This window comes from Lolium perenne, chromosome 3 (assembly GCF_019359855.2).
Source record: "Lolium perenne isolate Kyuss_39 chromosome 3, Kyuss_2.0, whole genome shotgun sequence".
Taxonomy (NCBI): domain Eukaryota; kingdom Viridiplantae; phylum Streptophyta; class Magnoliopsida; order Poales; family Poaceae; genus Lolium; species Lolium perenne.
The window spans coordinates 100,952,086-100,968,647 of record NC_067246.2 but is presented as its reverse complement, the minus strand read 5'-3'; the positions used below and the strand labels follow the sequence as shown (position 1 = coordinate 100,968,647).

Below are 16,562 nucleotides of genomic sequence, written 5' to 3'. Positions count from 1 at the left end.
ATTTGCCTTTTTGTTTAGTTCGGGTCTGAATTTCTATGACATAGGACATCAACGCATTGTTTTCAGATATTTTCATGGGTTGTTTTGAGTTTAAAAATACCGGCAGTACACAAATGACAAGAGCACTCGATACATACATCCTGCCCATGCTCATGACAAGAAAAACATCAGCCTTGATGAACGGTGAAATTTGGGCATAAGCCCATGGACAAATCTCAGAGGGATAAGTTTGAAAATGAGTTGAACTGTTGATTGAACCACCTCGCTGTCCCCCAGCTCTCGCCTCTCCCGCCAAGGCCAAGCACCTAAGCTCGCTGCGAGAGCCACCCCTTCCTGATCGTCTCCGAGCACTTCGTGGAGTGACCCACTATCGCTGACCACAACCTCCTGTTTCTGAGCGTCACTCACTGCAGCTGCATGTCACCATCAGAGAGAAGCCACACTCCCTCAGGCCTTGTTTGGCAGAGAGGTTTTCACGTGGATTTCAGTGTTTTTTCCCGGCGCAATAAAATACACTCAGAAACACGTCCTGGGCCGTTTGGCAACCAGGTTTTAATTGGGCTAAAACTCTGCCAAACCCAGAAAACCCGTCGGGTAGGAGTGTATCCGAAACGCTCGGGGTACCTCGCGTTTTTTCCACTCGTCAACTCGTTAGACGATTCCGGCGGCGCAGAGAAGCGAAAAAGCTGACGCTCGCGTTTTTCTGGTTCATCCGATGTACACGACTCTAAGTTCTACCCGTGTCTATGCACGAGAACTTGAGGAATTTGTAGTTGCTGCTGGCTAGCTCTACCCGTGTCTATGTACGGAGTAGAATATTATACCCGCTTGCCAAATAGATAATCAAACAAGAGTATTTGTGAGGAAGAGGATTGTAGTGTAACAAGGTGTTTTGGGTGACAAGAGTGTTTTCACCCAATACACTTGAAAAAATACTCTCAAATACTTTTATATACACTCTTGCCAAACAAGGCCTCAGTAGAATTCTTTTGCGATCACTTGTCGGCAGGAATCCTTATAATTCCTGCCCACACAATGTACATGCAGAGAAGCAGGTTCAGATATGATTATTGCCTAGCTGCCAAGCGTACATGCTCCAATTGGTTTCTCATGGTCTAGCATGACATGAAAATACAAGTTGATCATAGATAAAACTGTACATAGATATTGTACCCAAACCTGGTACCAAAAATGGATTTCAATCTCCAGGAAAAAGTAAACAAGTTGCAAATGTATAACTAGACGAGCTCAAAACTGTCCCGTTTACCAGACTCACTAAGACAGTGAGAGTCTGGGTCTGGGATGTCACATATTAACAATATATAAATTAAATTGTACAGGTTTCAACAGTCTGGGGATCCTTTAAGGGCTGAAATTGCATGCCGAACAGCGGCCCAGTCACAGGTTACAAGGGTAACAGAAGCAGCGAACAAGAGGACAATTGGGTGTTGGGATTTACGAGGAGGCATGTACATGCTGGTAACGCGCTATCAAAGAATGTCTCTGGTCTGGTGTATCCCTATCGCAAACTTTTCAGGAGGTGGGAGGAAGGAATGGGAGAGCTGAGAGATCTTGACAGGCCGCTGCCGACGCTGTTGCCTGCTGTTCTTACTGGTGTGGCGCACTCATTGAAGTCAAGGACTCTTGCCTCAGCCTGCAATGTTGTTGATTGGAGTTAGAACTACTGATGATATTGCAGGTTTTGAAGTATCAAATACAGACTGGTGTTTGATGCTCGATCTAGTTTGTTTAAAATTGGTCAAAATTATATTACCATGATTTTCCCACACAAGATATTTCATTGCTACATACTCCCTCCTTGCCACAATGTAGTGCATATAAGATTTTTAAAAAGTCAAACAATATTAACTTTGACCAAGTTTTTTGAGAAAATTATCTACATCTAACATACCAAATGTATACCATACGAAAATATACATCATGAGAAATGTAATGGTACTGATTTAGTATTTTAGATGTTGATATTCTTTCCTACATACTTGGTCAAACTTCATGTCATTTGACTTTAAAAATTCTCATACGCACTACATTTTGGCATGGAGGGAGTGTATCTAGGAAAACTAAGGATGATTTGACCAACTACAGCAATCATATTACCATGATTTTCCCACATAAGTTTGTTATTGCTATATCGACAAACATTCAAATTATGGTACGTTCTAAAAAAAATTATGTCTCCTAAAAACAGAAGTCCAATATCCCAGTTACTGAACGCACCATGATTTTTGTTTGTGTCTTGCTAGTCCCCGTTTCGTTCTCGGCATCTATGTTTTCCTTGTTTTCCTTATCAAAATCTTTGCTGTCACATCGACTGCCACTTGCCAGGACCTCACGGGCATCCGCAAAAGCAGCAGCACTCTGCACATTTATCCGTTTCATCAATCCTAATGCATCGTAGGTTGTATCTGCTGGGCTGACAAAGTAGGACCCCTGTGAAGAACATATAGGCACAAGTAAAGATATCAGCACATAGAATGGAAACAGTATGCTTCTGGAGAGTAATACATGACCAAAAAAAAACGCTTCTAATGCACCAACTCAAAAGTGCAAAGCTACAAATATAGGATAATGATTCACATCCCTGTTTATTCATTTAAGGATTAAGAATATGGGATATCAAATTACATGCTGGTCGTAAAGGTTCATCCAAATATGACACAGAATGGCTGTAAGAAAACTAATGTCAAGGCTCAGCGTACCTTATATTGCATATCGATAAACCAAGGAGACTTCCAAGCCGAAGGAGATTCCAATCCTCTTTTGACACCAGGGGTATCAGCCAATCTGACAAGACCAACGATTAAGAATTAGCAAAAAGAACAAACTGACTGCCAATTTGCTACCATAATTGTGTTCTTCATTACAAAGATCCATGTGTTCTTTGACAGTTGATATTAACTTCTAGATGCTAATCCAAGCAGGGGAGTTAGTTGATAAGTGACATATTATCTTCATAGTCTAGATAGATCAAAATATCTGGCAAATGATATGCAAGTTCAGAGTAAAAATGGAAGCACTTACACAAATCTTCTATTTTCACAGATAAGTATTAATCTTTACACTTGTAAATCTAATATTACCTCTGTTCCAAAATGTAAGACGTTTTGGTAGGCTCAAAACATCTTACATTTTGGAACGGGGGTAGTACTAGAATAGTATCTAGGTAAATCTATATCTTCAGACTAATTAAGTTGTCTAGCAACAAACAAAGTTTAACATGAATGATGACCACTTGCCAGGTACCAGCTTCAAAATTTATATTTAGTGGATTTCACAACTCTACATAATTATACAGGGTTGCATATTCAGTATTGATGTTTGCTAGTAACCAGATCAGGACAAAACAATCATTCCCCCAACAATCAGTTGCCATGAGACCTGCTACATCTTAAACTCTCACATACTATGAGCAACCAACCCAAGACAAACCGATTGAAAAGTACAAAAATCATCAGAGATGGAGAATAGTGTGAAATCTTACATGTTCACATATTCATAATCCATATGAATGCAAGGTGAAGATTTCTCAGCAATGAGTTCTGTGGACTTTGATTTAGCACATGTTCTTTCCTTACAGGCAGATAAAGCTTCAGGATTTGTGTTCATTTTCTGATCCATGACATTTGCGCCATGATCATGGATGGCATTGTCATTGTGCTCAACAAGAACACCTGAAGGTTGCTGCACAGAACAAGAATATAAGTAAGAACAAGGTCAACTGGTCAAGGGGGAAACTTGTACGCCGTTTTGCCCCAGTCTTTATATCCAACGCCACATATGCCATGTATGATGACATCATTAGAGTACTTGCTAATCCGAAACACATTCCTTTGAAGAAGCTTAAAGCTAAATTTACTGGAGTAACTTTGCCCACTCCTATTGCCACTTCACAATAACTATATAACCACTACCTGTTCTACAATAAGGTACTATTAACAGGGTAAGTGCAACTGAAAAACAGGTTTGAAAGTACTTACAAAATTTTCTGGAAGATCATCTTTAGTATTGACCTTATTTGAAGTGGAACATTGTTCCGCTCTCGCATGCTCATCGAAAGGATGGCTGTTCAATGCATTTTGTCCATCTTTTGGCATCTCACTTGTTTCGCAAAAAAATTCCTTGCTTTCATAAGAAAATTCAAGTTTCTTCTCCAGAGATTGAAAAGAGGTAGATCGATCAGTGCCAAAAAGGGATTTGGTAGCAATTGTGTGATCTTTTTCAGTCTCGGATTTTTTCTGAATTCTTTTATCTGGAGTCGGGGATGATTGATCTCTTGGTCGTTTCTTTAATATAGATGGTGTGCTTATGAAGCTTTTGGCAGCACTCTTCAACACAACACCAGGACTTTCATCGCGTGGAGGGGAGCCCCACAATCTCAATGGAGTCGTTACATTCATTGTTGAGCGCATCAACTGACGAATGCCAAGGGGACTAAATTCTTGGAGATCGCCAGAAGTTACAAGATCACAACTGACAAATGGAACATCCATGCTTGGGAAGCGAGGAGGTTCATAGAATAGGGCTCCCTTATCTTGCTTTCCATCTGATGCAGCCTCACTCTGTGCCAATGGTGGTTCTTCAGCATCAGTCAACTGCTTGTCCCCATTTTCCGGCATCCTTTCAATAATTGCAGAAGCATCATGTCCACCACCACTGCTGCCATGATTAGCAGGCTGCTCAGAATCACCAAGAGAATCGTGCGTGTATACAACCATCTCTGATCCAGAAACTGGCATCTCTCTCGACTCTTCATCAGGTGCATCAGACAAATCATTTGAACAGATAAGAGATTGTGGTAATGACATCATCGGACCCTGGCCATACGCAGTCACCATCAGACTGGACGGATCTGATGCATGTGATGGTTCGGGTGGTGCCCCAAAATTGGTGTCCTCTTTAGAGGAATATGCATCTGACTGGTGACCTAGTCTTGAAAAAGAATCATCATCAACTATATCAGGTGCAGAAAGAAGACTCTGGAAGGAAATATCTTGCCAAAGTTCTGGTTTGAAACAATTAGGACTGCTGAAGTCAGCCTCAGAAATGTAATGTACTTTTTCCTCAGCTCCAGAAATGCTTGTTAGTACTGAGATAGGCATATCTGGTGCTATCTCATACTGTAACATAGATCTATCATTGTTCGATGTGCTACAGATTGTCTGATTATCTACAAACACAGAGTTACTTGGTGCTTCATCAATTTCCATCTCGAAATTCATTCTTTGAGCAAACTCCTGTTGTGAGTGTTTATCTGAAGCAAATCCGGAGGAAGAAACATGGCAATGAACCTCAGACAAAGCAGATGCAACACCCTCGGTGGAAGCATAGCATGCTTCCTCACACATAAGAGATTGAGAATCATGTGTTTCTATCTTGCTGGGATCAACATTTAGTTGTAAATCAGAGCTCAGGGCCGAATTTCCATTCTGCACTTGTGAGCAAGAAACAATGGCCAACGACGATTGACTACACCCTGATGAATCTTCAACCTCCCTGACAGCATTGCTGCCACTATCTTCACTGTTTTGTTGGGTCATCGCCGGTGAGGAGTTAAAATTCGCAGGGTGTTCAATAAGTGGGAGACACGAGACTTGAGCAAGTAAACCTGCTGACATATATGAATCAATTTTCTTCTTTACAGAACTGTTCCAGTGATTTTTTATCGAATTGTCAGTCCTGGTACAGGAAACACAAATTTAGAAATTCAATCATTTCAGTAGTCTAAAAGGAATCATTATTTGCTGAATAGTAGTAATTCAATAGCAAGTCAGTAACTTAAAGCTCAGCCACATTTTTTCATAAGCCATCACGGAAGGCAGGGATGTTATAGCTCAAAAGATGCATCAAAGATGCAGTTGGGCTTACCCAGCGTATTGTGTCTCAATATTTGGGAAATGGCCTATCACTTTCTCTATTGAGTGATCAGAACAATAATACAAAATGGCCTTGGGGCTGTACTATACGAATCTAATGATATGAAGGAATGTATGCCCATAAAGGGAATACACGTTACGTACTTCACATTCTATTTGCTTCTTGTATTACTTGATTGAACCTATGCCCTAATTCTATTACAAATTAAAAAAAATTGTTCATAGAAAATAAAAGAGAGCACTGCAGTGGCAATGGTTTCACATTTAAATGGAATCTATACCCTACTTTTATTCTCCAAAAGCAAACTACTTATTCTCCTTTTTAGGTACTATCTTTCCCAACTATAACACCATATCTTACAAATGATGGCTAATACAAAAGGGGTGTGTGGATGCTGAACCCAAAAGTTTGGGAATTCATCTGGGATGGTGATATAGACCCTGGAATGGGAAGAAAATAAGTTTTACAGGACAGGGCTCATCATGACATCATACATAAATATTTCCCAGCAGCTCATACATAAAAAGGACCATTTTTCAGTTACCTTCCCGGTAAGAACTTTGTCAACTCAGCCCATTTGTTTCCGTACATTCGATGGGCATGTATGAGCGTAATTTCCTCTTCTTGAGTCCATGCATCCTTGTTTATGCCAGGGTTCAGATGATTGTGCCACCTAATTACAGATAAGATAGTCCATCATTAAAGGGTCCATACTCCATCATGAATTAGTGATGGCTACCAATTAAAGTCAATGCACATGCATAATTAGAATAACCACCCTTGATTTCTTTAACAAAAGACTACATGTTAAACTACCAAAATTTCAGTAACAATCTAACAGGTGGCATGCCAGGCATCGATATATGTCTACTGAATGTATGGAGATTAGAAAACACAGTAAAAGAAAACATACCATTACTAGCATATGAAAGTTGTAGTGTGTATTCTAGTTGCTGTTCTGTTGAGCTCAAAATAATAACTTTCACTAAGAAATAAAATTGTAAGTGATTAATAATCGTACTATGTAAAACTGTAAATAAAATATTAATACTTTACTTAAACTGTTTTAGTTTTTATTGGTTTTCCCAAAAGGCTTGGTGAGTCAGAAATTATAACATCAGCTATCCTGAATTCTGGTATTGCTAGCTAGCATCTTGGTGCTAGCATTACTACGTTAGGAAATTAATTTTTATATTTATAATTTATTTCATTAACGTTTTTATCCAGAACTCGATATATGGATTAACAGTAGAATCACACGGATAATTGAAAGATGAATACTAAGACTTTGGGGTTCTGTAAAATCAACCTTGCATTATTGGTTGTTGAGATTACTGCATTCTTTAACCGAGAGTTTATAGGAGAGCTGTGTATCACTTGCATCAGGAATTACATTATTCATGTGTCTTATAAAATCACAATACTGGTGCGCAGAAGCAACAGAGCAACACGATGCTACATAAACCTACTGTTCACATTCAGTTGTTCAACATTACGTCATATATACTATAGTTGCAAAGATAAAAGTTCTTAGGTGCAAGAATGATGAAGTGAAAGGTTCATGCCATACCGTTCCCGACATTGCTTTCCTATACGTCCTGGCAAAGCTTGAGCAATGGTTGACCATTTCTTTGGACCATATTTCTGTACCATCTCAACAATGATGTCATCTTCCTGAAAAGGTGAAAGAACCAATTGATATGGGCATACAAAGACTCAACCAGTCAACGTTTACAAAATAAAGCTGAAAAGGAAAACAAATCAAATAGGGGGACTTACTTCTTTGGACCATGGCCCTTTGATCAACTCAGGATTTAGAACCTTCTGCCATCTGTGCAAGCATTGTACATCGGTTCTATCAGGAAAACATTCCGCTGGAAAAGTAAAAGATTATTGTGTCAATGCTTGAAGTTGTGACAAAACAAGGGGATGTGCTCCCACTAAGAAAGGGAAAAAGTGTGTAGACTAGAGAAACATGAGTGAAAGCACAAACAAAGCAAAAAAAAAAAATCAGTGTCTTTTTTTAGATAACGGAAGGATCATCCTCCAGGGCCTCGAAAAAATCAATTCTCTAATTGTAAAGCAATAAAAGCGAATAGAAAGATACAAAATGCAGTGTTCGTAGATACAATAATGTTAATGAAAAACACATAGACCACATTCGAAAGTTGAAACACGATACACACAAATTTGGGTTCAGCATCCACACACCCTGATGTGCCTACAAATTTGGGTGCATACCCTGATGTCCATTCTTTTGACTTACTCGTGTGTACATTGTGGGGTTCTTACCTACTATTTCCCCCAGCAAAGGAACACTTAAGATGATATAGATCATGGATTTTAGATGCCTGTTTATGATTATGCACTTCAAAAATATAGCAATAGTGATAAAGGCATTCAACAGAGGTAAGAAAAGTTATGATGCAAAGAAAATACAATCATGAAGAGTAAGCTAGTAGCGTTGCTACATAGTCTTGCACATGTATGGATCAATCCTTAGAAAGTACCTATCTTTTTCCAATTTTTCCCGTTGTAAGTCTGAACTGCTCTGGACAATATATCATCCTGCATTTGAATAGCACACATGTGAAAGTTAGACAGTGTCAGCAAACAAACTTTTTTTTGTATATGCCACAGATTTATATTTGGACTTAATGACTTATGCATCATGATGCTGATTAAATAGCACCCGCACATCAGTGAGGCACTAAGAGACATATACAATATAGCCCTGCAAAAACATGACTGACACACTGCTGATAACATAGCATGGAACAGAATTGCAATTGAATATATGACAGAATAAAGCAGGAAACTACATGTTGCAAGAATCTTTCTGCAAAACACATGCTATAAGACTTCCAAGTGTATCATTTGTCTTATAAATGGGTGAATCCAAGTTGCGCAGTGTTGCTAGGCTCCGTTTGGGTTAAGATGCAAGCAGTTATCACACTAGTTGCAAAACACATACTATAAGACTTTGAAATGCATTATTTCTCTTGTACATGGGTTAATCCAAGTTGTGCAGTTTTGAGAGTTCCAATAAGTTTTACTACGACTGTGGGACTAAACCACCCAATGAGACAACTCAAGCCTCCACGCAAGGGCCAGGGTGTTCAACATAATTGTTTCTCACATAATGCATATGTTATGTTGATCAATCCTAACTATTCTCAAATGTTCATTCACCATCCAACAATTTGGACACAATATTTGACTCTATGGCATACCTCTTCAGGTGTCCAATTTCCTTTGGTTGAGCGTCGTGTGGGGCCGGTAGTCCTCCTAAAGGTACAGGAGCGGAGAACCGTAAGAAAAAGAAAAAAAAGTATACAGTAAACATTTTTATGCAGAAATCTGTTAGTGCCTACCCGTTGAGCGACCGTTGCCTCTGTGGCTCATTGCTGACTTTCCCTTCTTGAGGAGTAGATGGCTGTCCAGAAGCATCTCCAGCCTTCTTCGAAGCCTTTCCTTTATCACTTGTCATCACAAGTGAATACTGTGTGCTCAATCCCCTCTCTGTAGCAGAAGCCTTGAAGGGATCTAAGAATCATTATACTCAGGAATCAGAATCACTACACTGCCAAGCCTCAGCGAGGCATTTGAGGAGTTGCTTCAAGCTATGTTGCACAGACAGTCAGACATATTTTTGATGCTAAACTAGAAAACATGGAAAATGTACCTTGCAGTATAAATTATAACAGCGGATAAACAAAAATCATATCAGGAAGTTGCCCCTAATTTCCGCAATGAAATTGAACTGCATTACAGATCCACTCAACATAGTTTCAGGTTTCAGTCCCCTCCCCGAATGTCCACCAAACTTACCCCTACCAGCAACTTACGGTCGGTATACTCAAAATTTCTAAACATATTTCACATCTCAGCCATAGGTTTCCTTGCATAAAACTGAAACTGAACAATATTCCCACCGAAGACCAACACTAAACGTTCTCAAGTCTCAGAACCAACGGGCCCCAAACCATGGTGCTTGTCAAATGATAGCGGGGCAGTAGCATTGTGATAACGAAACAAAATCTAACCTTTAAAGGAGGCCCCTTGTCTAAAATCTACGAACTTTCAATCTACAGGCTACAACAGAACAACCTGCCGTTCAAATTTCAAAAGGAGCTCCTTTTTTTTCTTCACTTTGGCCTACTCACAGAATCAGTGGCCGCCCGAATTCGGAGAAGATGGTGGGCCGGGAAGGAGAAGATCTACTGAAGGAGAGTACAGTGACTTACCAGGTTAGGGACGACGGCCGGCCGGGCGCGCCGCCGACGAAGACGGCCGCCGCCGCACAGATCTGCCGACACCCGGGAGGAGGAGCCAGGAGGGGGAAGAAAGGCCGTCGATCGGTAGAGAGGAGCGATGCGCTGCCCGCCGGGCTAAGAGGGAAGGGGGCCGCCGCCGGTGAAGAGTGGTCTCGAGAGGGGTGAGGGCGGAGGAGGGGGACAGGCCGCGGCGAGGCGGTCGGAGAGGGCAGTTCGGTTTTTGAAATGGCGAGAGGGGGAGATTTCAGGTGTTTCGAGAATTCGGAAACTTCTTTCCTGGCCCTTGGATCACATATGAACGGACAGATCAAAGTCATTTCTTCGATACAAGGATGCAGCACATTCGAAACGCGACGGGCGTGAGCGCGGATTCTAGCGACACGCCAAAATAGCGGCGTGCCGTTTCGACTTTGTGTATACGTAATAAAAGGTACTCAATTAATGTAAAATGTCTGTTTGCGCGAAAACAATGGATTTTCTATACTGCATTTTTCGTCCTCATATTTGCATAACTAGGGTTCCTTACTAAACTATCCCTCTACGGCAAAATTTACCTCCTATCTTAAATATTTTTAATTTACTTCCTTGGACCATTGCAAGGTAGTTTTTTATGATATATGGTGGTGGTTTTAACAATCAGTACATACTATAGTAGAAAAATAAAACGCAAAAAAAATGTAATATTTCTAAATGAACACGCGGATTCTACACCTAGTGTTATTGTTTATAAGCCTACAAACCTTCTATATTTTAGTATTACTATTTTTTCTCACATTCTTAGTTACCTCTTCCGGTTTTTGTTCCTTGTTTTCAATGAGTGTTTTTGTAGTCTATGTATCAATCTCTACATTATTTATTTTTTCTCGAATTTTCTATTTTTTGCATTTTATCTTGAGTGTTTTTGTCTCCTATCTTGATTGAATTTCATAAATATTTGTAAATGATCACGCATGTACTTCTTCTACCTTGAGTGAATTCCTCTACACTCGTGAAATTATTCTATCTTGAGTGAATTTCATGGGTATTTGTAAATGATCATGTGAATTCTATACCTTTAAGTATGATGCCTACTACGATACCATGTCTAATATGTATCTTGAACCATGACTGTATTAAATTCCAAACTTTCTAAAGACATGTAAGTTGACCTAACCCAATTCTCCATTTTTGGCTCTCCCAAAGTGTGAACTAAAATGAATAGACGTAGGGAATGATGGGAGTTGATAATCTACAAAACCTCATAGAAAATCCTATGACTATTTGTGTCATGCCTGAAACTGATAAGAAGAAATTAATGTATATTTGTCTTTTGTGAAAAAAGATAGTGTTTCTAGTTATTTTATGAAAAACAGTATGTTGCCAGTCCATTACATTGTCAAGTTCAAATTACTTCCCTTTTAGAAATCTTAGGATATGCAAAACCACTCGAAAAATGTCTTAAATTTGTTAGGGTGCTTTTGGGTTTCAAGGTTCTGGAATTTTAGAAACAAATCACACGTAGACTTTGACCATGGAGAAATACAAAGGGAGGGCCTGAAAAGGATCATCAATCAACATGACAGAAAGTTTTACTTGTGCACTAGACACCAATAGTCTTATCTTTCGATTACTTTCTGCAACTATCATTTAATAGCATTCCATACATCTGCGAATATTTGCATGTTTCTTCACAGTCTTGAGATACAAAAACGGCACTTGAAACAGGTCCATGATTCATTCTAAAAGGATTCAGAATGTACATGTTTTGGTCTAAATGATTTCATATCTTAGGGTTCAAGTTAGACCAAACATAATTGGTCAATGTGCAAAGTAGGATTTTCTATCCATATAGTATTATGTAAGAGTTTTCTCAAAATTTCTCAAATTAGGTGGGCAAGGTTACCTAGTACGGAGTAGTATTGTTTTGGGACCAAATCTAAAGTTGGTAGGGATAGAATGTTTACAATACTTGCTCTCTTTTTTCTGAAAATTCAAAGTTGCAAATGTTTTAGGGTTGTTGATCTTTCAAGATTCTAGAAAGTATAAAAGAATTCACATGTGGAGAATGCTACAAAAGGAGGAAATAGAAAGGAAACCCAGTCAATAGTCATGTTTAATTAGAACGTGAAAGATACACTTATGCATAAGATACCAATAGGGATATCTTTTGATGGTTTTGTCATGAACTATCAATCCTTGGTTTTCTTTTCACGTTTTCTAGAGTCTCTAAGTGCATGAGCACTTTGAAAACCGACTCGTGCATAAGATCTTATCTAAATGGTTGCATAGTTCATGCTCTAGTCGAGCCAAGCATAAATGTTCAAGGCTCCGAATGGAACTTTGATTCATAAGTCATGTACAAGAGTTTCTCAGATTTCTTAAAACCATGTTTAACAAAATTGCCCTTAGGAATTCAGGTGAGAAATGTAAACTCGTACCGCCTCTGTTCCTAATTACAAGGCGTTTTAGGGTAAACTCCCAGAACGTCCTACATTTGAAAAAGGGAGTGTATAGTTTTGAACAACACATAGAGTTGACTTGGCCTTTTTCAAACTAAAATAGAAGCGACATATATAGTTTCTTCTAGGCACGTACTACGTGTCAAACCATAGACAGAGCGGCACTCGTGCTGGTCGCGCATGGCACGATCGGTCATCGGTGGCAGTGGCAAAGCCGTTGCGAGCCTCTCGCGAGCCCGCGATCTACAGGCAGAACCAGTTGACGGTAACTTGATGAGACAATTAAGTAAAAGTAAACTGATGCCCTGCTTCCCGATTTGGATCGTTGGACCACCTGAACGCGCATCCTGCCTTCCTACTTGTTCCATGCGTTAATGCACGGTGATTCCATTGCGCCAGAATACTCTCTGACCTGTAGCCGCTAAAAGGCTATCTTAAACACTCCAAGCAAATGTATCTACTATGTATATTAATATGTTTGAATCGGGTATAGATATAAAATTGGCCGTCTGAACAATATAAAATTGGCCGCGTGGATATTTTTTTTCCTTTGGGTCAAGGTAGCCCAGCGGCCCGATGCATTTGGTCCGGTCTAGCCATTTTACCTATTTTTTCTCCTAATTTCAACTCAAATGGCGCATATGTATTGAGAAACATAATGTTGCAACCAAATAAATTTAAGTAGCTAACATCCAAATAAACAATATAGTTTATACGCAACGTAGTGCAGTAAACTAAAGAACATAGTTCATGGTTGAACAAATAAAATGAGATGGGATGACTACTCCTAATGACCTACCAATGCGAACCAATGCTCAATCAAATATGCCTAAAGACGGTCATGAATGTGGCAATCACGGTGCTCAGTGTACCATATGGAGGAACTCCTCAAACGTAGATGCATCTAGTTGTGGCTCAACCAACTCGCCTTGGCCTAAGTTTTGGTAAGGTCTACCCCCTGCCCTCTCCTCACTTCATACAGGGCAAGGGGTCGGCCAAGGTGTCCCCCAACTCATCTAGGGTTGGCAGCCAAGGGGGGACCCTTGAAGGGGCGCATGGGCCATGGTTTGTTGGGATCCTGTCCCATGTAGGCTTGGTACTCTACCCATTTAGCCCATGTGGTCCCTTTGGTATAGATGGGCCCCATCGTGGGACCCCCGAAACCTTCTAGAAGATTCCCGATACGATACCGGAAAAATCCTGAACTTTTCTGAAACCCTAAAATCAACTTCCCTATATGAATCATATTCCCCAGACCATTCTAAAGCTCATTGATATGTCTCAAACGTATCTATAATTTCTTATATTCCATGCTAGTTTTATGACAATACTCACATGTTTTATACACACTTATATCATTATTATGCATTTTCCGGCACTAACCTATTAACAAGATGCCATAGTGCCAGTTCTTGTTTTCTGTTGTTTTTGGTTCCAGAAAGGCTGTTCGGGCAATATTCTCGGAATTGGACGAAACAAAAGCCCACGATCTTATATTTCACGGAAGGATCCAGAAGTCCGAAGGGGAGACGAGGAAGGGCAGCAGGGGACCCACACCATATGGCGGCGCGGGTGGCCCCCTGGCCGCGCCGACCTATGGGGAGGGAGCCCCCTGGCTCCTCCGACTCCGCCACTTCGCCTATATAATCTCTCGTGACGTGAAAACCCTACAAGAATTGACGAAACTCCAGAAATACTCCAGGGACACCGCCGCCATCGCGAAACACCGTTTTGGGGGACGGAATTCTCTGTTCCGGCACCCTGCCGGGACGGGGAATTGCCCCCGGAGTCATCTCCATCGACACCACCGCCATCTTCATCGCCGTTGATGTCTCCCATGATGAGGAGGGAGTAGTTCTCCCCCGAGGCTGAGGGCTCTACCGGTAGCTATGTGGTTCATCTCTCTCTCCCATGGTGTGATCTTTATGTGATCATGAGCTTTGTATCACTATTAATCTATGTGCTACTCTAGTGATGTTATTAAAGTAGTCTATTCCTCCTCCATGATGTAATGTTGACAGTGTGTGCATCATGTAGTACTTGGCGTAGGTTATGATTTTAATCTCTTGTAGATTATGAAGTTAACTATTACTATGATAGTATTGATGTGATCTATTCCCCCTTTCATAGCTATTGTTGACAGTGTGTATGCTATGTTAGTACTCGGTCGAAATTGCAACGGTCTATTATGCACTCTAGAGGTTACTTTAATATGAACTCCGGAAGTTGTGGAGCTTGTTTACTCCGGCTTGAGGTGTGCTTTGTAGCCCTACACAATGAATGGTGTTTGTTATCCAACAAGAGAGTGTTTGAGAGTAGCATTTATTTATTCAGTTATGTGATCAATAGAGTGTCCACTAGTGAAAGTATGATCCCTAGGCCTTGTTTCTAAGCATTGAAACACTGTTTCCAACAAGTTCTGTTACATGTTCGCTTGCTGCCATTTTTATTTCAGATTGCAATTACTACTTATAATCATCCATAATACTTGTATTTCACTATCTCTTCGCCGAACTAGTGCACATATACATCTGACAAGTGTATTAGGTGTGTTGGGGACACAAGAGACTTCTTGTATCGTAATCGCAGGATTGCTTGAGAGGGATATCTTTGACCTCTACCTCCCTGAGTTCGATAAACCTTTGGTGATTCACTTAAGGGAAACTTGTTGTTGTTCTACAAACCTCTGCTCTTGGAGGCCCAACACTGTCTACAAGAATAGAAGCGTGCGTAGACATCAAGCTATTTTCTGGCGCCGTTGCCGGGGAGGTAAGGTAAAAGGTATTCACATCCTCCGACTACTAAGCTATTTCCTAGCACTGTTGCCAGTGTGTGAGTGCTCGAAGCTATTTCCTTTAGATCCTGCAATTGCATCTTTTTGTTTCTTGTTTTTATTTTCACTAGTTAGGCTTAATGGAAAACAACAACAAAATTAGAGATCTTTATGAAATTTATATTGAATTAGGACATGATGTGTTTGAAGAGAGAATTAAAAAACCCATGGAACTTTGTTTGCAAAATAGTTGTAGCAATGTTATTAGCATGAACTCTTTGAATACTATTATTGCTAATGCTATGGAAAAATCTAAGCTTGGGGAAGCTGGTTTTGATGAGCATGATATTTTTAGTCCCCCAAGCATGGAGGAGAAAATTTACTTTGATGATACTTTGCCTCCCATTTATGATGATTATAATGATAGTGGTATTTTGGTGCCACCTACTATGGAGGATAAAGTTTATTATGATTATACTATGCCTCCTATATTTGATGATTATGGTGATGAGAATAATAATGATAGCTACTTTGTTGAATTTGCTCCCACTACAATTAATAAGAATGACTATGCTTATGTGGAGAGTAATGATACTTTTATGCATGTGAATAAGAATGCTTTATGTGATAGTTATATTGTTGAGTTTGTTCATGATGCTACTGAAAGTTATTATGAGAGGGGGAAACATGGTTATATGCATCTTAATAATATTAAGTTTCCCCTCTTTATGTTGAGAATCTTGAAGTTGCGCTTGTGTTGCCTTTCTATGCTTGTTGCGTTATGCTTACATGACTTGTTTATTTACAAGATTCCTTTTCATAGGAAGTGGGTTAGGCTTAAATTTGTTTCATACTTGCTTTTTGATGCTCTCTTTGCTTCAACTCTCATCCTTATGTGAGCATCATTAAAATTGATGAGCCCATCTTAATGGCTATAAAGAAAGCACTTCTTGGGAGATAACCCATGTTTTTATTTTGCTACTGTTTTGTTGTGTCTTGAAAGTTGTTACTACTGTAGCAACCTCTCCTTATCTTTATTTTTATTGCAATGTTGTGCCAAGTAAAGTCTCTAATAGAAGGTTGATGCTAGATTTGGATTTCTGCACAGAAACAGATTTCTATCTGTCATGAATTTGAGTAGGCATCTCTGTAGGAAACTCAGAAAAATCTGCCAATTTT

The 16,562-nt window shown here is 39.8% G+C and overlaps 1 protein-coding gene across 1 annotated transcript; it reads right to left on the bottom strand.

The window, feature by feature from the left end:
* Positions 1–1,121: 1,121 nt before the first annotated feature.
* On the bottom strand, positions 1,122–10,408 carry LOC127342001 (transcription factor MYB3R-1). The gene is made up of 12 exons (XM_051367944.2): positions 10,143–10,408; positions 9,270–9,441; positions 9,129–9,183; positions 8,406–8,463; positions 7,675–7,769; positions 7,466–7,569; positions 6,440–6,568; positions 3,999–5,697; positions 3,503–3,702; positions 2,721–2,805; positions 2,239–2,451; positions 1,122–1,654 (listed from the first exon to the last, which is right to left on the bottom strand). The coding sequence occupies exons 2-12, from the start codon at positions 9,383–9,385 to the stop codon at positions 1,520–1,522; spliced, it is 2,889 nt and encodes a 962-aa protein (XP_051223904.1). The 5' UTR covers positions 9,386–9,441; positions 10,143–10,408; the 3' UTR covers positions 1,122–1,519.
* Positions 10,409–16,562: the final 6,154 nt, after the last annotated feature.

Excerpts from the sequence above, each read along its gene's own strand:
- LOC127342001 (XM_051367944.2), bottom strand. The coding sequence starts at position 9,385 with ATGACAAGTGATAAAGGAAAGGCTTCGAAGAAGGCTGGAGATGCTTCT. Across the intron at positions 8,464-9,128 it reads GAAATTGGACACCTGAAGAG|GATGATATATTGTCCAGAGC; the intron begins GTATGCCATAGA and ends ATTCAAATGCAG. Across the intron at positions 2,806-3,502 it reads GATTATGAATATGTGAACAT|ATTGGCTGATACCCCTGGTG; the intron begins GTAAGATTTCAC and ends TGGTCTTGTCAG.